Source organism: Heterodontus francisci, chromosome 15 (genome assembly GCF_036365525.1).
Source record: "Heterodontus francisci isolate sHetFra1 chromosome 15, sHetFra1.hap1, whole genome shotgun sequence".
NCBI lineage: Eukaryota > Metazoa > Chordata > Chondrichthyes > Heterodontiformes > Heterodontidae > Heterodontus > Heterodontus francisci.
This window is the reverse complement of record NC_090385.1, coordinates 63,434,340-63,452,373: the sequence shown is the minus strand read 5'-3', so window position 1 is coordinate 63,452,373 and position 18,034 is coordinate 63,434,340. Positions and strand designations below refer to the sequence as shown.

General features: G+C 42.9%; 1 protein-coding gene across 5 annotated transcripts in view; it reads right to left on the bottom strand.

Annotated features, from left to right (window-relative positions):
* The window catches only part of phka1a (phosphorylase kinase, alpha 1a (muscle)), a 213,366-nt gene that overhangs the window by 185,190 nt on the left and 10,142 nt on the right, over window positions 1-18,034 (bottom strand). For 4 of the 5 annotated variants that reach the window (XM_068047677.1, XM_068047673.1, XM_068047674.1 and 1 more), the window contains exons 2-4: window positions 11,510-11,668; window positions 8,391-8,438; window positions 7,338-7,506 (exon numbers count right to left, since the gene is read on the bottom strand). In XM_068047677.1, the coding sequence (XP_067903778.1) occupies window positions 7,338-7,506; window positions 8,391-8,438; window positions 11,510-11,668 (376 nt within the window). Of the gene's footprint in view, window positions 1-7,337; window positions 7,507-8,390; window positions 8,439-11,509; window positions 11,669-14,604; window positions 14,769-18,034 lie in introns of all 5 variants that reach the window. The other variant, XM_068047676.1, reaches the window with a different exon arrangement.

Sequence of the window (18,034 nt, the reverse complement as noted above, 5' to 3'; positions counted from 1 at the left end):
CCAACAGCGAGCGTGAGATAGAGGTACAAATATGTAAACAAATTATGGAAAGCTGTAGGAGCAACAGGGTGGTGGTGATAGGAGATTTTAATTTTCCCAACATTGACTGGGATTCACTTAATGTTAGAGGTCTAGATGGAGCAGAATTTGTAAGGAGCATCCAGGAGGGTTTTCTAGAGCAGTATGTAAATAGTCCAACTTGGGAAGGGGCCATACTGGACCTGGTGTTGGGGAATGAGCCCGGCCAGGTGGTTGAAGTTTCAGTAGGGGACTACTTTGGGAATAGCGATCACAATTCCGTAAGTTTTAGAATACTCATGGACAAAGACGAGAGTGGTCCTAAAGGAAGAGTGCTAAATTGGGGGAAGGCCAACTATACCAAAATTCGGCAGGAGCTGGGAAATGTAGATTGGGAGCAGCTGTTTGAAGGTAAATCCACATTTGATATGTGGGAGTCTTTTAAAGAGAGGTTGATTAGCGTGCAGGAGAGACATGTTCCTGTGAAAATGAGGGATAGAAATGGCAAGATTAGGGAACCATGGATGACAGGTGAAATTGTGAGACTAGCTAAGAGGAAAAAGGAAGCATACATAAGGTCTAGGCGGCTGAAGAAAGACGAAGCTTTGAAAGAATATCGGGATTGTAGGCACAATCTGAAACGAGGAATTAAGAGGGCTAAAAGGGGTCATGAAATATCTTTAGCAAAAAGGGTTAAGGAAACTCCCAAAGCCTTTTATTCATATATAAGGAGCAAGAGGGTAACGAGAGAAAGGATTGGCCCACTCAAGGACAAAGGAGGAAAGTTATGCGTGGAGTCAGAGAAAATGGGTGAGATTCTAAATGAGTACTTTGCATCGGTATTCACCGAGGAGAGGGACATGACGGATGTTGAGGTTAGGGACAGATGTTTGATTACTCTAGGTCAAGTCGGCATAAGGAGGGAGGAAGTGTTGGGTATTCTAAAAGGCATTAAGGTGGACAAGTCCCCAGGTCCGGATGGAATCTATCCCAGGTTACTGTGGGAAGCGAGAGAGGAATTAGTTGGGGCCTTAACAGATATCTTTGCAACATCCTTAAACACGGGTGAGGTCCCGGAGGACTGGAAAATTGCTAATGTTGTCCCCTTGTTTAAGAAGGGTAGCAGGGATAATCCAGGTAATTATAGACTGGTGAGCCTGACGTCAGTGGTAGGGAAGCTGCTGGAGAAGATACTGAGGGATAGGATCTATTCCCATCTGGAAGAAAATGGGCTTATCAGTGATAGGCAACATGGTTTTGTGCAGGGAAGGTCATGTCTTACCAACTTAATAGAATTCTTTGAGGAAGTGACAAAGTTGATTGATGAGGGAAGGGCTGTAGATGTCATATACATGGACTTCAGTAAGGCGTTTGATAAGGTTCCCCATGGTAGGCTGATGGAGAAAGTGAAGGCGCATGGGGTCCAAGGTGTACTAGCTAGATGGATAAAGAACTGGCTGGGCAACAGGAGACAGAGAGTAGCAGTGGAAGGGAGTTTCTCAAAATGGAGAGGTGTGACCAGTGGTGTTCCACAGGGATCCGTGCTGGGACCACTGTTGTTTGTGATATACATAAATGATTTGGAGGAAAGTATAGGTGGTCTGATTAGCAAGTTTGCAGACGACACTAAGATTGGTGGAGTAGCAGATACTGAAGGGGACTGTCAGAGAATACAGCAGAATATAGATAGACTGGAGAGTTGGGCAGAGAAATGGCAGATGGAGTTCAATCAGGGCAAATGCGAGGTGATGCATTTTGGATGATCCAATTCAAGAGTGAACTATACAGTAAATGGAAAAGTCCTGGGGAAAATTGATGTACAGAGAGATTTGGGTGTTCAGGTCCATTGTTCCCTGAAGGTGGAAACGCAGGTCAATAGAGTGGTCAAGAAGGCATACGGCATGCTTTCCTTCATCGGACGGGGTATTGAGTACAAGAGTTGGCAGGTCATGTTACAGTTGTATAGGACTTTGGTTCGGCCACATTTGGAATACTGCGTGCAGTTCTGGTCGCCACATTACCAAAAGGATGTGGATGCTTTGGAGAGGGTGCAGAGGAGATTCACCAGGATGTTGCCTGGTATGGAGGGCGCTAGCTATGAAGAGAGGTTGAGTAGATTAGGATTATTTTCATTAGAAAGACGGAGGTTAAGGGGGGACCTGATTGAGGTGTACACAATCATGAGAGGTATAGACAGAGTGGATAGCAAGAAGCTTTTTCCCAGAGTGGGGGATTCAATTACAAGGGGACACGAGTTCAAAGTGAAAGGGGAAAAGTTTAGGGGGGATATGCGTGGAAATTTCTTTACGCAGAGGGTGGTGGGTGCATGGAACGCATTGCCAGCGGAGGTGGTAGACGCGGGCACGATAGCATCTTTTAAGATGTATCTAGACAGATACATGAATGGGCAGGAAGTAAAGAGATACAGACCCTTAGAAAATAGGCGACAGGTTTAGATAGAGGATTTGGATCGGCGTAGGCTTGGAGGGCCGAAGGGCCTGTTCCTGTGCTGTAATTTTCTTTGTTCTTTGTGGCTTGGCGAATTGCTGCAGTGCATCTTCTAGATGGTACATGCTGCTGCCCCTGTGCATTGGTGGCAGAGGGAGTGAATGTTTAAGGTGGTGGATGGGAAGCCAATCAAGCGGGTTGCTTTGTCCTGGATGGTGTCAAGCTTTTTGAGTGTTGTTGGAGCTGCACCCATCCAGCCAAGTGGAGAGTATTCCATCATACTCCTGACTTGTTACTTGTAGATGGCGAACAGGGAGTCAGGAGATGAGTTACTTGCTGCAGAATTCCCAGTCTCTAACCTGCTCTTGTAGCCACAGTATTTATATGGTTGGTCCAGTTCAGTTTCTGGTCAACGGTAACCCCTAGGATGTTGGTAGTGGGGGACTGCCATTAAACGTCAAGGGAAGTGATTAGATTCTCTCTTGTTAGAGATGGTCATTGCCTGACGCTTGTGTGGCGCAAATGTTACTTGCCACTTATCAGCCCAAGCCTGAGTGTTGTCCAGGTCTTGCTGCATGTGGACACAAACTGCTTCAGTATCTGAGGAGTCACAAATGGTACTGAATACTGTGCAATCATCAGCAAACATCCCCCCTTTTGACCTTATGATGGAGGGAAGGTCATTGATGAAGCAGCTGAAGATGGCTGGGCCTAGGACACTACCCTGAGGAACTCCTGCAGCGATGTCTTGGGGCTGAGATGATTGGCCTCCAACAACCACAACCACCTTCCTTTGTATGATGCATGACTCCAACCAGTGAAGAGTTTTCCCTCAGATTCCCATTGACTTCAATTTTGATAGGGCTCCTTGATGCCACACTCGGTCAAATTCTGCCTTGATGTCAAGGGCAGTCACTTTCACCTCACCTCCTGAATTCAGCTCTTTTGTCCATGTTTGGACCAAAAATGCAATGTGGTCAGGAGCCAAGTGGCCTTGGCAGAATCCTCACTGAGCATTGATGAACAGGTTATTGCTGTGTAAATGCCGCTTGATTGCACTATTGACGACACCTTCCTCTGGAGTGTGCAACCAGAGCCTAGTCCATGGCAGGCTCAGCTGTACAGGAAGGCATGAGGAAGATTGGAAGAGCAATAGCGATAGGGGATTCAATAGATAGGGAAACAGACGGGTGTTTCTGCAGTCACAGACATGAATTCAGGATGGTATGTTGCCTCCCTGTTGCCAGGATCAAGCATGTCACTGATCAGCTGCAGAGTGGTCTTAAGGGGAAGGGTGAACAGCCAGTGGTCGTGCTCCAAATTGGTACCAACGACATAGACTGAAAGAGGGATGAGGTCCTGCAGGCAGAGTATAGGGAGCTAAAAATGTATCTAGCAAACAGGACCTCAGAGAAATCTCCACTTTATTTCTAGTACCACATGCAAATGAGTACAGAAATAGAAGGATAGAGCAGATAAACGTGTGGCTGGAGAGATGATCCAGGAGGGAGGGCTTTAGATTCCTGGGACATTGGTACCAGGTCTGGGGGAGATGGGCTCTGTACAGGCCAGACGAGTTCCACCTGAACAGAGTCACGGCAGAGCCAGGACCAAGGTCCTTGCAGGGCAATTTTTTAGTGCTACTGAGGAGGTTTTAAATTAACTTGGCAGGGGTGTGGGAGCCAGCAGGTAATATTAGAGAGAAACACCAATGTGCACAGAGAATTGGGTGAGACAGATAGCACTAGAGTAGGAAATAGTAAAATATTCGGTGGGGTCAGAGTAACAGGGAATGTAATGTCTAAATTAAGTTACTGTGTATGTATGTGAAGGCATGGATTGTGGGAAATAAGGTTTGTGAGCTGCAGGCACAGATAGCCAAGTGGAAATGTCATGTTATGGCGATAATGGAGACTTGACTCAAAAAAGGGCCGGATATTCAAATATTCCGGATACAAAGTGTTCAGGAAAAATAAAAAAGTAAGAAGGAGAGGTAGCAATATTGGTTAAGGAGAACAATACAGAGCTGGAGAGAGAGCATTCCCTTGAGGGGTCAAGAAATGAACTTATTTGGTTAGAGCTATGAAACAACAGAGGTACCATTACATTGCTGGGGCTATTCTATAAATCACCAACTTGTAGGAAAGATAGAGACGACAAATTTACAAGGAAATTACAGAGAGATACAAGAATTGTAGAGTAGTTATAATGGGGGACTTTAATTATCTTAATTAGACTGGAATAGTAATAGCATAAAGAGCAGAGAGAGGCAAGAGTTTCTAGAGTGTGTTCAGGAGAATTTTCTACATCAGTATGTTTCCAGTCCAAAGAGGAATGAGGCATTGCTGGATCTGGTTCTGGGTAATGAGTTAGGTCAAGAGGATCAAGTGTCAGTAGAGGAACATTTAGAGGACAGTGATCAAAGTATCATAAGATTTAGGTTTGCTATGGAAAAGGACAAGAAGCAATCCAGAGTAAAGATAATTAATTGGGTAATGCCAACTTCAATGGGTTGAGAACAGATCTGGCCCAGGTAAACTGGAATTAAAGACTGGCAGGCAAAACTGTAACTGAACTGTGTTAAAGAGAGTGTTCAGGTACAGTCAAGGTACATTTCCAGGAGGGAGAAAGGTACAGCAAACAAATGCAGAAGTCCCTAGATGACGAAAGAGATAGAGAGTAAGATGAGACAAAAAAGGGTGCATATGACAGATGTCAGGTGGATAATACAATTGAGAACCAGGCTGAATATAGAAGGTTCAGAGGGGAAGCGAAAAAAGAAATGAGAAAACAGTATGAGGGGAGACTGGCAGCTAACATAAAAGGGAATCCAAAAATCTTCTATAAGTATATAAATAGTGAAAGGGTGGTAAAAGGAGGAATGGGGCTGATTAGGGACCTAAAAGGGGATTTAAGCATGGAGGCAGGAGACATGGCTGATGTACTAAATGAGTACTTTGCATTTGTCTTTACCAAGGAAGAAGATGCTGCCGAAGTCACAGTGAAAGAGGAGGTAGTCGAGACACTGGATGGGCTAAAAATTGATAAAGAGGAGGTACTAGATAGACTGGCTAAAGTTGATAAGTCACCAGGACTGGATGAGATGCATCCAAGGATGCTGAGGGAAGTAAAGGTAGCAATTGCAGAGACACTGGTCATAATCGTCCAATCCTCTTTAGATACAGGGAAGATGCCCAGAGGACTGAGAATTGCAAATATTACACCCTTGTTCAAAAAGGGTTTAAGGATAAGCCCAGTAACTACACACCAGTCAGATTAACTTCGGTGGTGGGAAAGCTTTTGGAAATGATAATTCGTGACAAAATTAACAGTCGCTTGGACAAATGTGGATTAGTTAAGGAAAACCAACACAGATTTGTTAAGAGCTAATTGTGCTTAACTAACTTGCTTGAGTTTTTTTGATGAGGTAACAGAGAGGGTTGATATGAACATACAAATTAGGAGCAGGAATAGGCCATACGGCCCCTCAAGCCTGTTCCGCCATTTGATAAGATTATGATCATCTGACTGTGGTCTCAACTCCACTTTCCTGTTGCTTGATGTGGTGTACATGGACTTCCAAAAGGCATTTGATAAAGTGCCATAGAACAGGCTTGTCAGCAAAGTTAGAGTCCATGGAATAAAAGAGACTAGCAGCATGCATACGAAATTGGCTGAGTGACAGGAAACAGATAATAGTGATGTACGGTTGTTTCCCGGACTGGAGGAAAGTGTATATAGTGGGGTTTCCCAGTGGTCAGTGTTAGGATCTCTGCTTTTCTTGATATATATTAGTGACCTAGACTTGGATGTACAGGGCACATTTTCATAATTAGTATATGGCACAAAACTTGGAAGTATTGGGAACTGTGAGGAAGATAATGATGGACTTCAAGAGGACATGGACAGGCTAGTGGAATGGGCGGACAAATGGCAGATGAAATTTCATGCAGAAAAGTGTGAAGTGATCCATTTTGGTAGGAAGAATGTGGAAAGGCAATATAAAATAAAGGGTAGAATTCTAAAGGTGGTGCAGAAGCAGAGGGGCCTACGGATATATGTGCACAAATCACTGAAGGTGGCAGGGCAGGTTACCAAAGCGATTAATAAAGCATACGGGGTCCTGGGCCTTATTAATCGAGGCACTGAGCACAAAAGCAAGGAAGTTATAATAAAACTCTTGTTGAGCCTCAGTTGGAGTGCTGCGTCCAGTTCTGGGCACCACACCTTAGGAAGGCAATGGGGAGGGTGCCGAAAATATTCATGAGAATGGATCCAGGGATGAGGAACTTCATTTACGTGGATAGATTGGAGAAGTTGAGGCTGTTTCCTTGGAAAAGAGGAGATTTGATAATGGTGTTCAAAAATCATGAGGGTCTGGACAGGTTAGATAGGGAGAAACTGTTCCCATTGGCAGAAGGATCAAGAACCAGAGGACACCGATTTAAGCTGATAGGCAAAAGAAGCAACTGCAACAGGAGGAAGAACTTTATGTAGGGAGCAGTTAGGATCTGCAGTGCACTGTCTGAGAGTGTGATGGTGGCTTTCATAAGGGAATTGGATAACTATGTGGAGAGAAAAAATCTGCAGGACTACGGAAAAAATGTGGGAGGAGTGGAACTAGGTGAGCTGCTCTTGCAGAGAGCCAGCATGGACACGGTGGGCCAAATGGTCTCCTACCATTCTATAATATGAAGGAAGTGAGTTCACACAACTTTTAAGCAACTGTGATCCAAACCATTAATTATATACATTACTGAGAAATGTAATTGTCAGATAGACTTAATGGCAAACTAGAATCATCACCAATAATTTGAAATTGGCTAACAGTCTGCCCGTGTTTTGGAGCAATCCTGCTTAGTTCTCCTTACCTGAAGCAGTCATCTGTGCAAGAAAAAGCAGAAAGAGAGAGGTAGCATCAATCTGCAGGTGACCCCACTGATCATCTTCAACCACTGTAGCACAGGTTCCATTGTTATACTTTGCATGAAGGGCATCATTTGTACTCTGGGTGTGCTTGAATTTTTCAACTTTATCCATCTATGTATGTAAAAGAATTGTACTGTCATCAGCAATAAACTATAGATTGGCCAATCTTGATATACTACACTCACCCCAAAAACATCATAGGGAAGATTTCCTCTCTGCATACCTACTGAGACGAATCAACTGCGCATGTTTTGTGTTGGACCTAAAAATTCAGGAGGAAACTCTGCCTCAGAAGCAGACTGCAACAGATAGCAGCTGTGCTACTAGAATGAGCTTCATATCCAATCAGGTTTGGGGAGGGGGAGAAAATTCAGACTGGGTTCCTTCTCCTGATCAGTATCCAATGACTCATAGAAAATGTGTGCGCGAATACCAGGTGAGAACCAAATGTCAAGTTCCCCATTGTCAAAAGGTCTGTCGAACCCTCTATGTAGCCTCAGACATGAAGAATAACTACTTGTGTAAGCTAATGTGTACACAGAACCATGTCTTCAGGAGATGCGAGAAAACTGATGCCCTACTAGTCAACCTAGCTAATCACCTCTCCAGGCCATGACACTATGCTAAAATTTCTTACGTCAAGCCACTCCACAAGTTCGCCTCCAAATTCAAACTAAAGGGCTCATAAATTTCAAATCAAGATTCAGTGTTAAAATTCTACCAGTTAAGTCATTTTACACAATGCATTTTAAACAGAACACATAAAAACTCAGCAGATTTCATAATCTGGTGATTTTTTTTTTTAAAGATGTAAATAATATTTGAACATTCAGTAATATATCTTAAGTTAGTGAAACATTACAATTGTTATTTAGGTATTCAGTCCCGTTATGCTGCAAGGACCAATGTAAGACTCAAAATAATTTGAAGTGATAAACGTGACTAATTACTCCGCAACCAAAGGATCTGATGTGAAATCTGGAATGGTTGTGTACCTGTCTCATCATACAGTGCAGCAACCCCCGCATCAGCTTCACCACGCTCTGCAAGATGAAATAAAAACCAGTACATGTTTACATGGAGTCAGCAATTCCTACCAGGCCATAACCCTCCAGCAGCCCTTTTTTGGCACTGTTATATCCACCTCGGCTTTCACATGACATTTTCAAACTGTTCAGAGATGACACTGTTCACAGATTAAGTTACAACCACTTTGGCAGATCCAATATAGAGGAACTTTAGCACTGACAGCATATGAGGATGATAAACTGAAATAGAAATTCAAAAGTACACAGATTCACTTCAAAATAATTTAACTACACAGAAAATTCTAGCATACCAAAACTTGTGCTGCACCATTTTAAAATGTATTTTTCTCTATTTTAAATACAATGTATTCCCACTCAATTTCTAAGCATTAAGTTTTGAGATTCTTTTTCATAAGCCACTCCCCACTGGAAAAACTGGGGGAAAGTCATACATTACTGCTCAGCATTGTGGGGAAAGTCTTCGTTCGAATCGTTTTAAACAGACTCCAGAAGCTGGCTGAGCATGCTAAACTGAGACACAGTGCGGCTTTCAAGCAGAGAGATCCACCATTGACATGCTGTTCTCCCTTGGCCAGCTACTGGAGAAATGCCGCGAACAACAGATGCCCCTCGACGTTGCCTTCATAGATCTCACCACAGCCTCTGACCTCGTCAGCAGACGTGGTATCTTCAGACTACTAGCAAAGATAGTACGTCCACCAAAGCTACTAAGTATCATCAGCTCAACCCATGATAATATGAAAGGCACAATTCAGCATAGCAGCGCCTCATCAGACCCATTTCCTATCCTGAGTGGCGTGGAACAGGGCTGTGTTCTCGCACCTACACTGTTTGGGATCTTCTTCTCACTGCTGCTCTCACATGCGTTCAAGTCTTCAGAAGAAGGAATTTTCCTTCAAACAAGATCAGATGGCAGGTTGTTCAACCTTGCCCGTCTTAGAGCGAAGACCAAAGTACGGAAAGTCCTCATCAGGGAACTCCTCTTTGCTGACTATGCTGCACATCCCACACGAAAGAGTGTCTGCAGAGACTCCTAGGATTGCGGCTGCCTGCAACGAATTTGGCCTAACCATCAGGCTCAAGAAAACAAACATCATGGGACAGGACATCAGAAATGCTCCATCCATCAATATCGGCGACCAGGGTCTGGAAGTGGTTCAAGAGTTCACCTACCTAGGTTCAACTATCACCAATAACCTGTCTCTCGATGCAGAAATCAACAAGCGCATGGGAAAGGCGTCTGCTGCTATGTCCAGACTGGCCAAGAGACTGTGGGAAAATGGCGTACCGACACGGAACACAAAAGTCCGAGTGTTTCAAGCCTGTGTCCTCAATACCTTGCTCTACGGCAGCGAGGCCTGGACAACGTATGTCAGCCAAGAGTGATGTCTCAACGCATTCCATCTTCGTTGCCTCCGGAGAATCCTTGGCATCAGGTGGCAGGACCGTATCTCCAACACAGAAGTCCTCAAGGTGGCCAACATCCCCAGCATATACACCCTACTGAACCAGTGGCGCTCGAGATGGCTTGGCCATGTGAGCCGCATGGAAGATGGCAGGATCCCCAAGGATGCATTGTACAGCAAGCTCGTCACTGGTATCAGACCCACTGGCCATCCATGTCTCCGCTTTAAAGACGTCTGCAAATGCGACATGAAGTTGTGCGACATTGACCACAAGTCGTGTGAGTCAGTTGCTAGCGATCGCCAGAGCTGGCAGACAGCTATAAAGGCGGGTCTGAAGAGAGGCGAGTCGAAGAGACTCAGCAGTTGGCAGGAAAAGAGACAGAAGTGGAAGAAGAGAGCCAACTGTGTAACAGCCCCAACAACCAATTTTATCTGCAGCGCCTGTGGAAGAGTCTGTCACTCTAGAATTGGCCTTTATAGCCACTCCAGGCACTGCTCCACAAACCACTGACCACCTTGAGACAAGGAGGCCAAAGAAGACTGCATATATATCTCCTTCTTCCAATGCCAGGGTACTGTTCAGGATGCACTAATGGTTTCTAGAAATTTTCTACATATAGCCATTCTTCACATGAACCTTGAGTGAGCAGACTGTTTAGACACAGGCATCACAGTTGAGACAGACCTGGCCTTCATTTTGTCTGTGCACTTTCCAGCAGGCATCACTGGATAGTCATCCAGAGGAACCGTGGTTGATTTTTCCCTATCATTATCCCAGAGATGTCAAGGCCAATTGTATTGCCCTCATTATCACCATAGCCAAGATCAGTTAATTCAGCACAGACCATGCACTGAACTCGGGACCTCGTTAATTGACTGGATTTAATTTCACGAAATGCAATACATTTGTGTATTGAGTCAAACAAATCACTTCATGATGGGAAATCTTGTTCTTGATTTCCTTACTGAGCAGGGTGCGTCAGTCTGAGATGCAGTTTCATACTAACACCATTAATGGCATTCCACAAGCCATTCAACAACCACGTTTAGGTCACCTTTTCTATACTCTGATTCTGCCTGTGCGACTCTGCCTCTTCCTCAAAACCCCATCACTGCCAGAAAGCTCCTGTTCTCCACAATAGTCCATGGGGCAGCCTGGCAGAGCATTAGTGAAAACAACTTACCCAATAAAGGTAACAAAGGCTGAAAGACATGAAGGCTGAGATTTTGATTTAAAAGTGAACTGGAGTAACAGGATTAAGATAAGGAAACTTCCATTTGAACAGAACTTCAGGAGTAATTAGTTCACACTTAAGAATGGTTAACTAATCAAAGAGACAACAACTCACTTCATTGAACAAGGGTTTGGTAGAGGCAATAAAATAATAGTGAACAGATTCCAATTTAGCAGGTTAAAAAAATATGGTTTAATACCAAGACAGGAGGTTGATGAAAGTAATCCAGGTGAGCCTCGCACATGGAAGATAGGTTTGCTGACTGATAAATTCTCGTTTCTTGTGTTCTTTTGACTACTGCTAGTTGTGGCAAATTTTTTTTAAAATTAGTAGTTTATGGGTGCCAATAAGACCATTGTTGTTCCCCCACCCTGCCCCCAACAGACTTTGTAACAAGAACTACCAATTATGTGCAGCTACTCACCTGCTCAAGTTCATAAGCTTTTGCTTTATCCTCATCTCGATCAGCATTTTTGCGATAGGCCATTCCCAGGCCCCAGACTGCCAGAATGCTATACACATTATCACGGACCCAAGAATCCTGCTGTTCAGGGCTAGCAGGCAGTAATCCAGTTACAGTATTCTACAAAAATAGAGGAATTGCTTACGGATTGACTTTCACCAACATTGAAATAATTTCATGTAAGTTTAAGAGTACTGCAACTCACTGCAGCATAGTGTCGCTCTCTACTTAAAAAGTTAAATATTGCAGATGTTTATACACTGCCATAAACACCAATTGCACAGTACTATATTTAATATATGGCAATATCTGCCAACCATACAAACTGCTGCCTTGACACAAATTGCATAAACATATAATGCACTGAAACATAAATAACCAGATGATTTACAAAAGTGCACAAGGTTGCAATACAGAAAGCATCAGCAAATCTCAATTGCAAACAGGAGCTTATATGTAATTAGTGCCTTTAATATAATAAAATGTCCAAGGCGCTTACATACAATTGAGTCACTTTCTGCTACTCAAAGTGCTGAAAGTAAGGGGTAAATATCAGTTAAAAGATCCAGTCATTACATGGCTCGTTCCAGCTGACCTCTAGTAACTCACCAGTGGTCACTTTTTATATGTAATCCTAAACTCAGGAATAGGAAAGCCTGGCAATAGGAAAGGCCATTTGCTTCAAAATAAAAACCTATTATCGCCACGATTCTCACACACGGGCTCTTCTCTCATCACCAGCCCTGTCTGTACACTTCATAAGTCCTATGAGTCAAACAAATCCATTCCCTTTCTTGACGGTTATTGATCTAATAGCTTTTTAAAGATATGTATAAACCAGAGTTGACTATTTTTCCACCTACATAGAGACTAATTCGCACTACATATGCATTCTCATTTTGAAATACCCAATTCCTTGAATATTGCCTGTCCAAGCTAACCAGCCTGCTTACCTTGCAGATAATGCGGAAAGACTATCTGACTTTTGTAGGGAGGGTACAGCACCAATAACCCATTATCCACCTATGCAATTTACAGCTGAAATTGCTGGCTACTGATCAGGAACAGGAACACTGGTTCACTTTTTTTCACTCCTTCATCCAGTGACTGTGAGCCCAAGTACAATCCTCCCTCCACACTGCTAGAGCTGATATCTGGGCCTGGAATTTTCACTTTGGGTGCAATCAGTGATCAACGAGCAAATTGTGCTCAAAATTATGCTAGTTTGAAAAGGTTTACATTTCCTCAAGTTTCCGTCAAACTTATTTGCATATTGGCGAACGTGTAATTTGCTTTGAACTAGTGCAGTTGAGCTACGTTTTAGAAGTTTTTTTTAAAAGTTTTGCTTTAAAACTATTCCTTGATATATTTAAGAGTGGTAACTTGGTGTAGTTTTATGAATACAGCTTAAAAAAAAGGGTTTCTCACAAAAGATAAGGATTTTTATTCAGTGCTTAGTCCTCTATCTGCGAGTAACCCAATTTTAAATAACTGAAAATTACTTTTAAAAAACGATACAAAATCCATTCTATTACACAGGATGTACAGCAGAGAAACAGAATATTGGGTCCAACTGATCTAGGCCAATGCTTATGCTCCACACAAGCCATTTTTTAATTAATTTGTGGGATGTGGGCATTGCTGGCTAGGCCAGCATTTATTGCCCATCCCTAAAAACCCTTGAACTAAGCAGCTTGCTAAGCCTTTTCAGAGGGCATTTTAAGAGTCAACTACATTGCTCTCAGTATGGGATCACATGTAGATAACAGATTTCCCTCCCTAAAGCCCATTAGTGTACCAGATGGGTTTTTACAACAATCGACAATGGTTTCATGGTCATCAATAAACTACTTTAATTCAAGATTTATTAATTGAATTCAAATTTCACGATCTGCCATAGTGGGATTCAAACCCATGTCCCTGGGCATTCGCCTGGGCTCTGGATTACTAGTCCAGTGAAATTACCACATTACCACTGTGCCACCTCCCACCCAACTTCATCTAAACCTATCAGCATATCTTTTATTTCTTTCTCCATCATGTACTTATCCAGCTTCCTTTAAATGCGTTATGGTGATGTACAGTGATTGCTTATAGCAATTTTCAGCATCAGGATTTTTTAAGCAACTTTACAAATCTTAATTTAACAAAATAATTGTCTTAAAGTAAAATTAAAGATTACTGAGACAGTAACCTCCTTGAAGTTTCAATTTTATAGTGGGGACATCCAACCACACTAGGAAGGGATCAGGTCGATAGGGCTAATTTATATTTTCGTTTCTTCCTACATGCTTCTTTATTCTCCCTTCCTTGCCTGTAGGTGCCAATTTTTGTTTGATCAGGGCTCCATAGTGATTGCAGCACTTGAATACCTCACCCAATGACCATTCTTCATGTGTTAGGCTAGACTGTGGCTGGTGGCAGGTTATTTGGCCATGAGAGGTTTCATCAAACATCCACACACTTGCATATTTCAACAGGGCTCAGTGCACAGGATTCTCCATTCCCCTGACTGCTCCCCAGCCCCCACAACAAATTGCAGAACCCAACTTTTCTCCTGTTGAAATTACTCTGTGGGGTTTTCCAGCGGGTTCCAACTTTTAAAAAAAAACCTAAATCTGTCTGAAGTTGGGAAACCGCAGTTGCCGATGTCAGCACCTGTCAGCTGTGAAACTGACAGTGCAATGTTTTTAAAAACCGGTCTGAAAGAAGGCAGCAATGGAAAATTTCTCATCTCTGAAATACATCCATGGGCTGGCTGGAAACCTTTGGAGGACCAGATTCTGGCCCACAGACCATATGTTGGACAACCCTGGTCTATACACTCCATTGTTTCCAACTCCAGTGGGCATGCAACAATACAAACTTAGACTCAAGGAAGGAGCAGTTATAATGTTGCTACAAAACTTGAATCTTAAACAAGGACTTTGTCACGGAACAAGATTGGTAGTTCGGAAGCTGTTTTCTTCAATGATAGGTGAAATTATAACAGGTAGATTTCAAGGAATAAACACTATTTCCTCGAATAATATTGAGCCCATCAGATGTAAACCTACCTTTTCAACTCAGGAGAAAACAGTTCCCAATTAGGCTTTCATATTGTATGACGATAAACAGGTCACAAGGCCAGATGCTTGACAAATTTGTACTTATATTCCTAGGCCTGTTTGTACACATGGGCAGCTTTGTGTAGCTTTTCCAGGAGTGAGAAGTTTTGGTTCTGTTAAAGTTTTTGGTAAAAGAATAACTAGAAATCCTGTATTTAAAGAAATACTGCTGTAATAACGATAGTAATTTGACTGCAAATGGTCTGCAGGTCTCTGCTTGTATAGTTAAAGTACAGGTAGACTTTTATGACAATGAGGTTCTTCAATTCATAGAAAGTTTTCTCTTTTGCCAGCAGTGAATTACATTGAATTACATAGCATTTACAGCATGGAAAAGCTGTAGCAGACAGCTGCTTCTTATGATCAAATGATGCAAACTGAGGTGCAGTGATACCTTATCACATTAGTTTAGAGATACAGCACTGAAACAGGCCCTTCGGCCCACCGAGTCAGTGCCGACCATCAACCACCCATTTATACTAATCCTACACTAATCCCATATTCCTACCACATCCCCACCTGTCCCTATATTTCCCTACCACCTACCTATACTAGGGGCAATTTATAATGGCCAATTTACCTACCAACCTGCAAGTCTTTTGGCTTGTGGGAGGAAACCGGAGCACCCGGAGAAAACCCACGCAGACACAGGGAGAACTTGCAAACTCCACACAGGCAGTACCCAGAATTGAACCCGGGTCGCTGGAGCTGTGAGGCTGCGGTGCTAACCACTGCGCCACTGTGCCGCCCATATTTGAACTGATGGGATATTTATTGGGTGTTATGTTACAGGAGAATAATATACTAAGAGAATCTCCACAATAGCAATTCTATTGCTAACAATTCTATAATTGCAGCTATGAGGAAAAATTGGACAGGCTGAGGGGAGATTTGATTGAAATGTACAAAATTGTGAGGCGCCTGGATACAATGAATGGGAAGGGCCTATTTACCTTGGCAGAGAGGTCAGTGAATTGGGGGCATAGATTTAAAGTGATTGGTAGAAAGATTAGAGGGGAGATGAGAAAAAATTGTTTTCACCTGGCAGGTGGTAGGGTCTGAAACTCGCTGCCTTAAAAGGTAATAGAGGCAGAAAACCTCATCACATTTAAAAGGTGCAGGATGTGCACCTGAAGAGCTGTAACCTGCAGGGCTATGGACCAAATGCTGGAAAGTGGGATTAGGCCGGGTGGTTCTTTTTGTTTCGGCCAGCGCAGACACAATGGACGAAGTGGCCTCTCTGTGTTTTAAAATTTCTATGATTCTATTGTGGCAGAATATATTGTTTAGCAGTCAGTTACTGTCACAAGTTGATTAAGGAGACCAAGTTTTACATGTACCTTTGATTAGTTCAAATAAGATTGTCTTGTAATAAGTAGATTTACTCCTTTTTCCACTCCCCAAGTATTTGAAAGCACATAAATCAGTACGCTAAAAGCAACCAGTAAAGTGGCATCATATCTCAGCAGGAAAACTTCCAATAACAAGTCTTGCACCTTCAAAATTAATCAATATTTTACCAGATTAACATGGATGATTTTAACAATGTCAAGCCATAGCAGAAATGAGAGTAAAACTTGAATACAGGGTACACAGAAGAGTGGAGAAGATGTAAGAGAAAGCCGAATCTGCATTAAATTCAAAAATCTAAAACTATTACACAATTGCTATTCGCACACTTTGCAGCATGTTCCTGTAAGTCTGTTTCCAAACTGAGCCAAATACACGTTGCTAGAAACTTGCTCGTTTTCCTTGAAACGGTTTTCCTTGAAGAGAAAGCTGAGAGGAGATTTGATAGAGGTATGCAAAATCATGAGGGTTCTGGACAAAGTAGACCGAGAAAAATTGTTCCCACTCGTGAAAGGATTGAGAATGAGAGGGCATATATTTAAAGTATTTGGTAAGAGAAGTAAAAGTGACAGCAGGAAAAACTTTTTCACACTGTGAGTGGTTAAGTTCTGGAATGCACTGCCTAAGTAGGTGGTGGAGGCAGGTTCAATTGAAGCATTCAAAGGGGAATTGGACAGTTATATGAAAAGGAAGAATGTGCAGGGTTATGGGGAGAAGACAGGGGAATGGAACTGAAGGAATTGCTCTTTCAGAGAGCCAATGTGGACACAATGGGCCGAATGGCTTCCTTCTGCACTGTAACAATTCTGTGATTCTAAATCTCAAAAGCCCCTTAAATCATCGTGTCATGCTGGGCTTCCACCTGCCAAGAATGAGGCATATTAATTTCACCATATGGACATTAAATTTCAAATTGTTGCTGGGAAGAAGAGAAGGCCTGTTACAAGGGCTGCCAGACATGTGCATACCAATAGGGACAAGAGGGGGTTACTTCCCTTATTCAATTTAACCCACAATGGACTTTGGAGCACCAGACATTGAAGGTGAGGGAGCTCAAATTTCAGGATGACTCGCATAGCCAAATCCACAAAGAGACATGGTCAGACCAGCTGGTCACGTGACTAGCCTGCTTGGCAACCTGTTTTTTTTCTGAATTGAACAAACAGTTTGAAAATAAATAAAAACAAGAAATGATGGAAATACTCAGCAGATTTGGCAGCATCTGCGGAGAGAGAAGCAGAGTTAATGTTTCAGGTCAGTGACCCTTCATCAGAACTGGCAGATATTAGAAATGTAAAAGGTTTTAAGCAAGTAAAGCAGGGGGTGTGGCAAGAGATAACAAAAGAGGTGTTGATAGGATACAGGGTCACAGAGAATAACTGACCAGATGATCATGGAACAAATGCAAACGGTATGTTAATGGTGTGCTGAAAGACAAAGCGTTAGTACAGAGAGGGTGTAAATAGACTGTGAAGCACAAAGCACTCCAAGCACAAACATCAAAAAAAAACAGAAACAGTGGGTAGGCACAGCAGAAACAAACTAAGCAAGCTAAAAAAAAAACAAATAAAAAGTAAAAAAGAAAAAATAGCTAAACATAAAATGCGAGGCCAGTCATGCTTTGAAATTATTGAACACAATGTCCAGTCCGGTAGGCTGTAGTGTGCCTAATTGGTACATGAGATGCTGTTCCTCGAGCTTGCGTTGATGTTCACTGGAACACTGCAGCAATCCCAGGACAGAGATGTGAGCATGAGAGCAGCTGGGGGCAGTGGGGGGGCGGGTGCGGGGAGTGTTGAAATGGCCGGTAACCGGCAGCTCGGGGTCATGCTTTCGGACTGAGTGGAGGTGTTCTGCAAAGCAGTCACCCAATCTGTGTTTGGTCTCCCCAATGTCGAAGAGACCACATTGTGAGCAGCGAATACAGTATGCTAAATTGAAAGAAGTAAATCGCTGCTTCACCTGAAAGGAGTGTTTGGGGCTCTGGATAGTGAGGAGAGAGGAGGTAAATGGGCAGGTATTACACCTC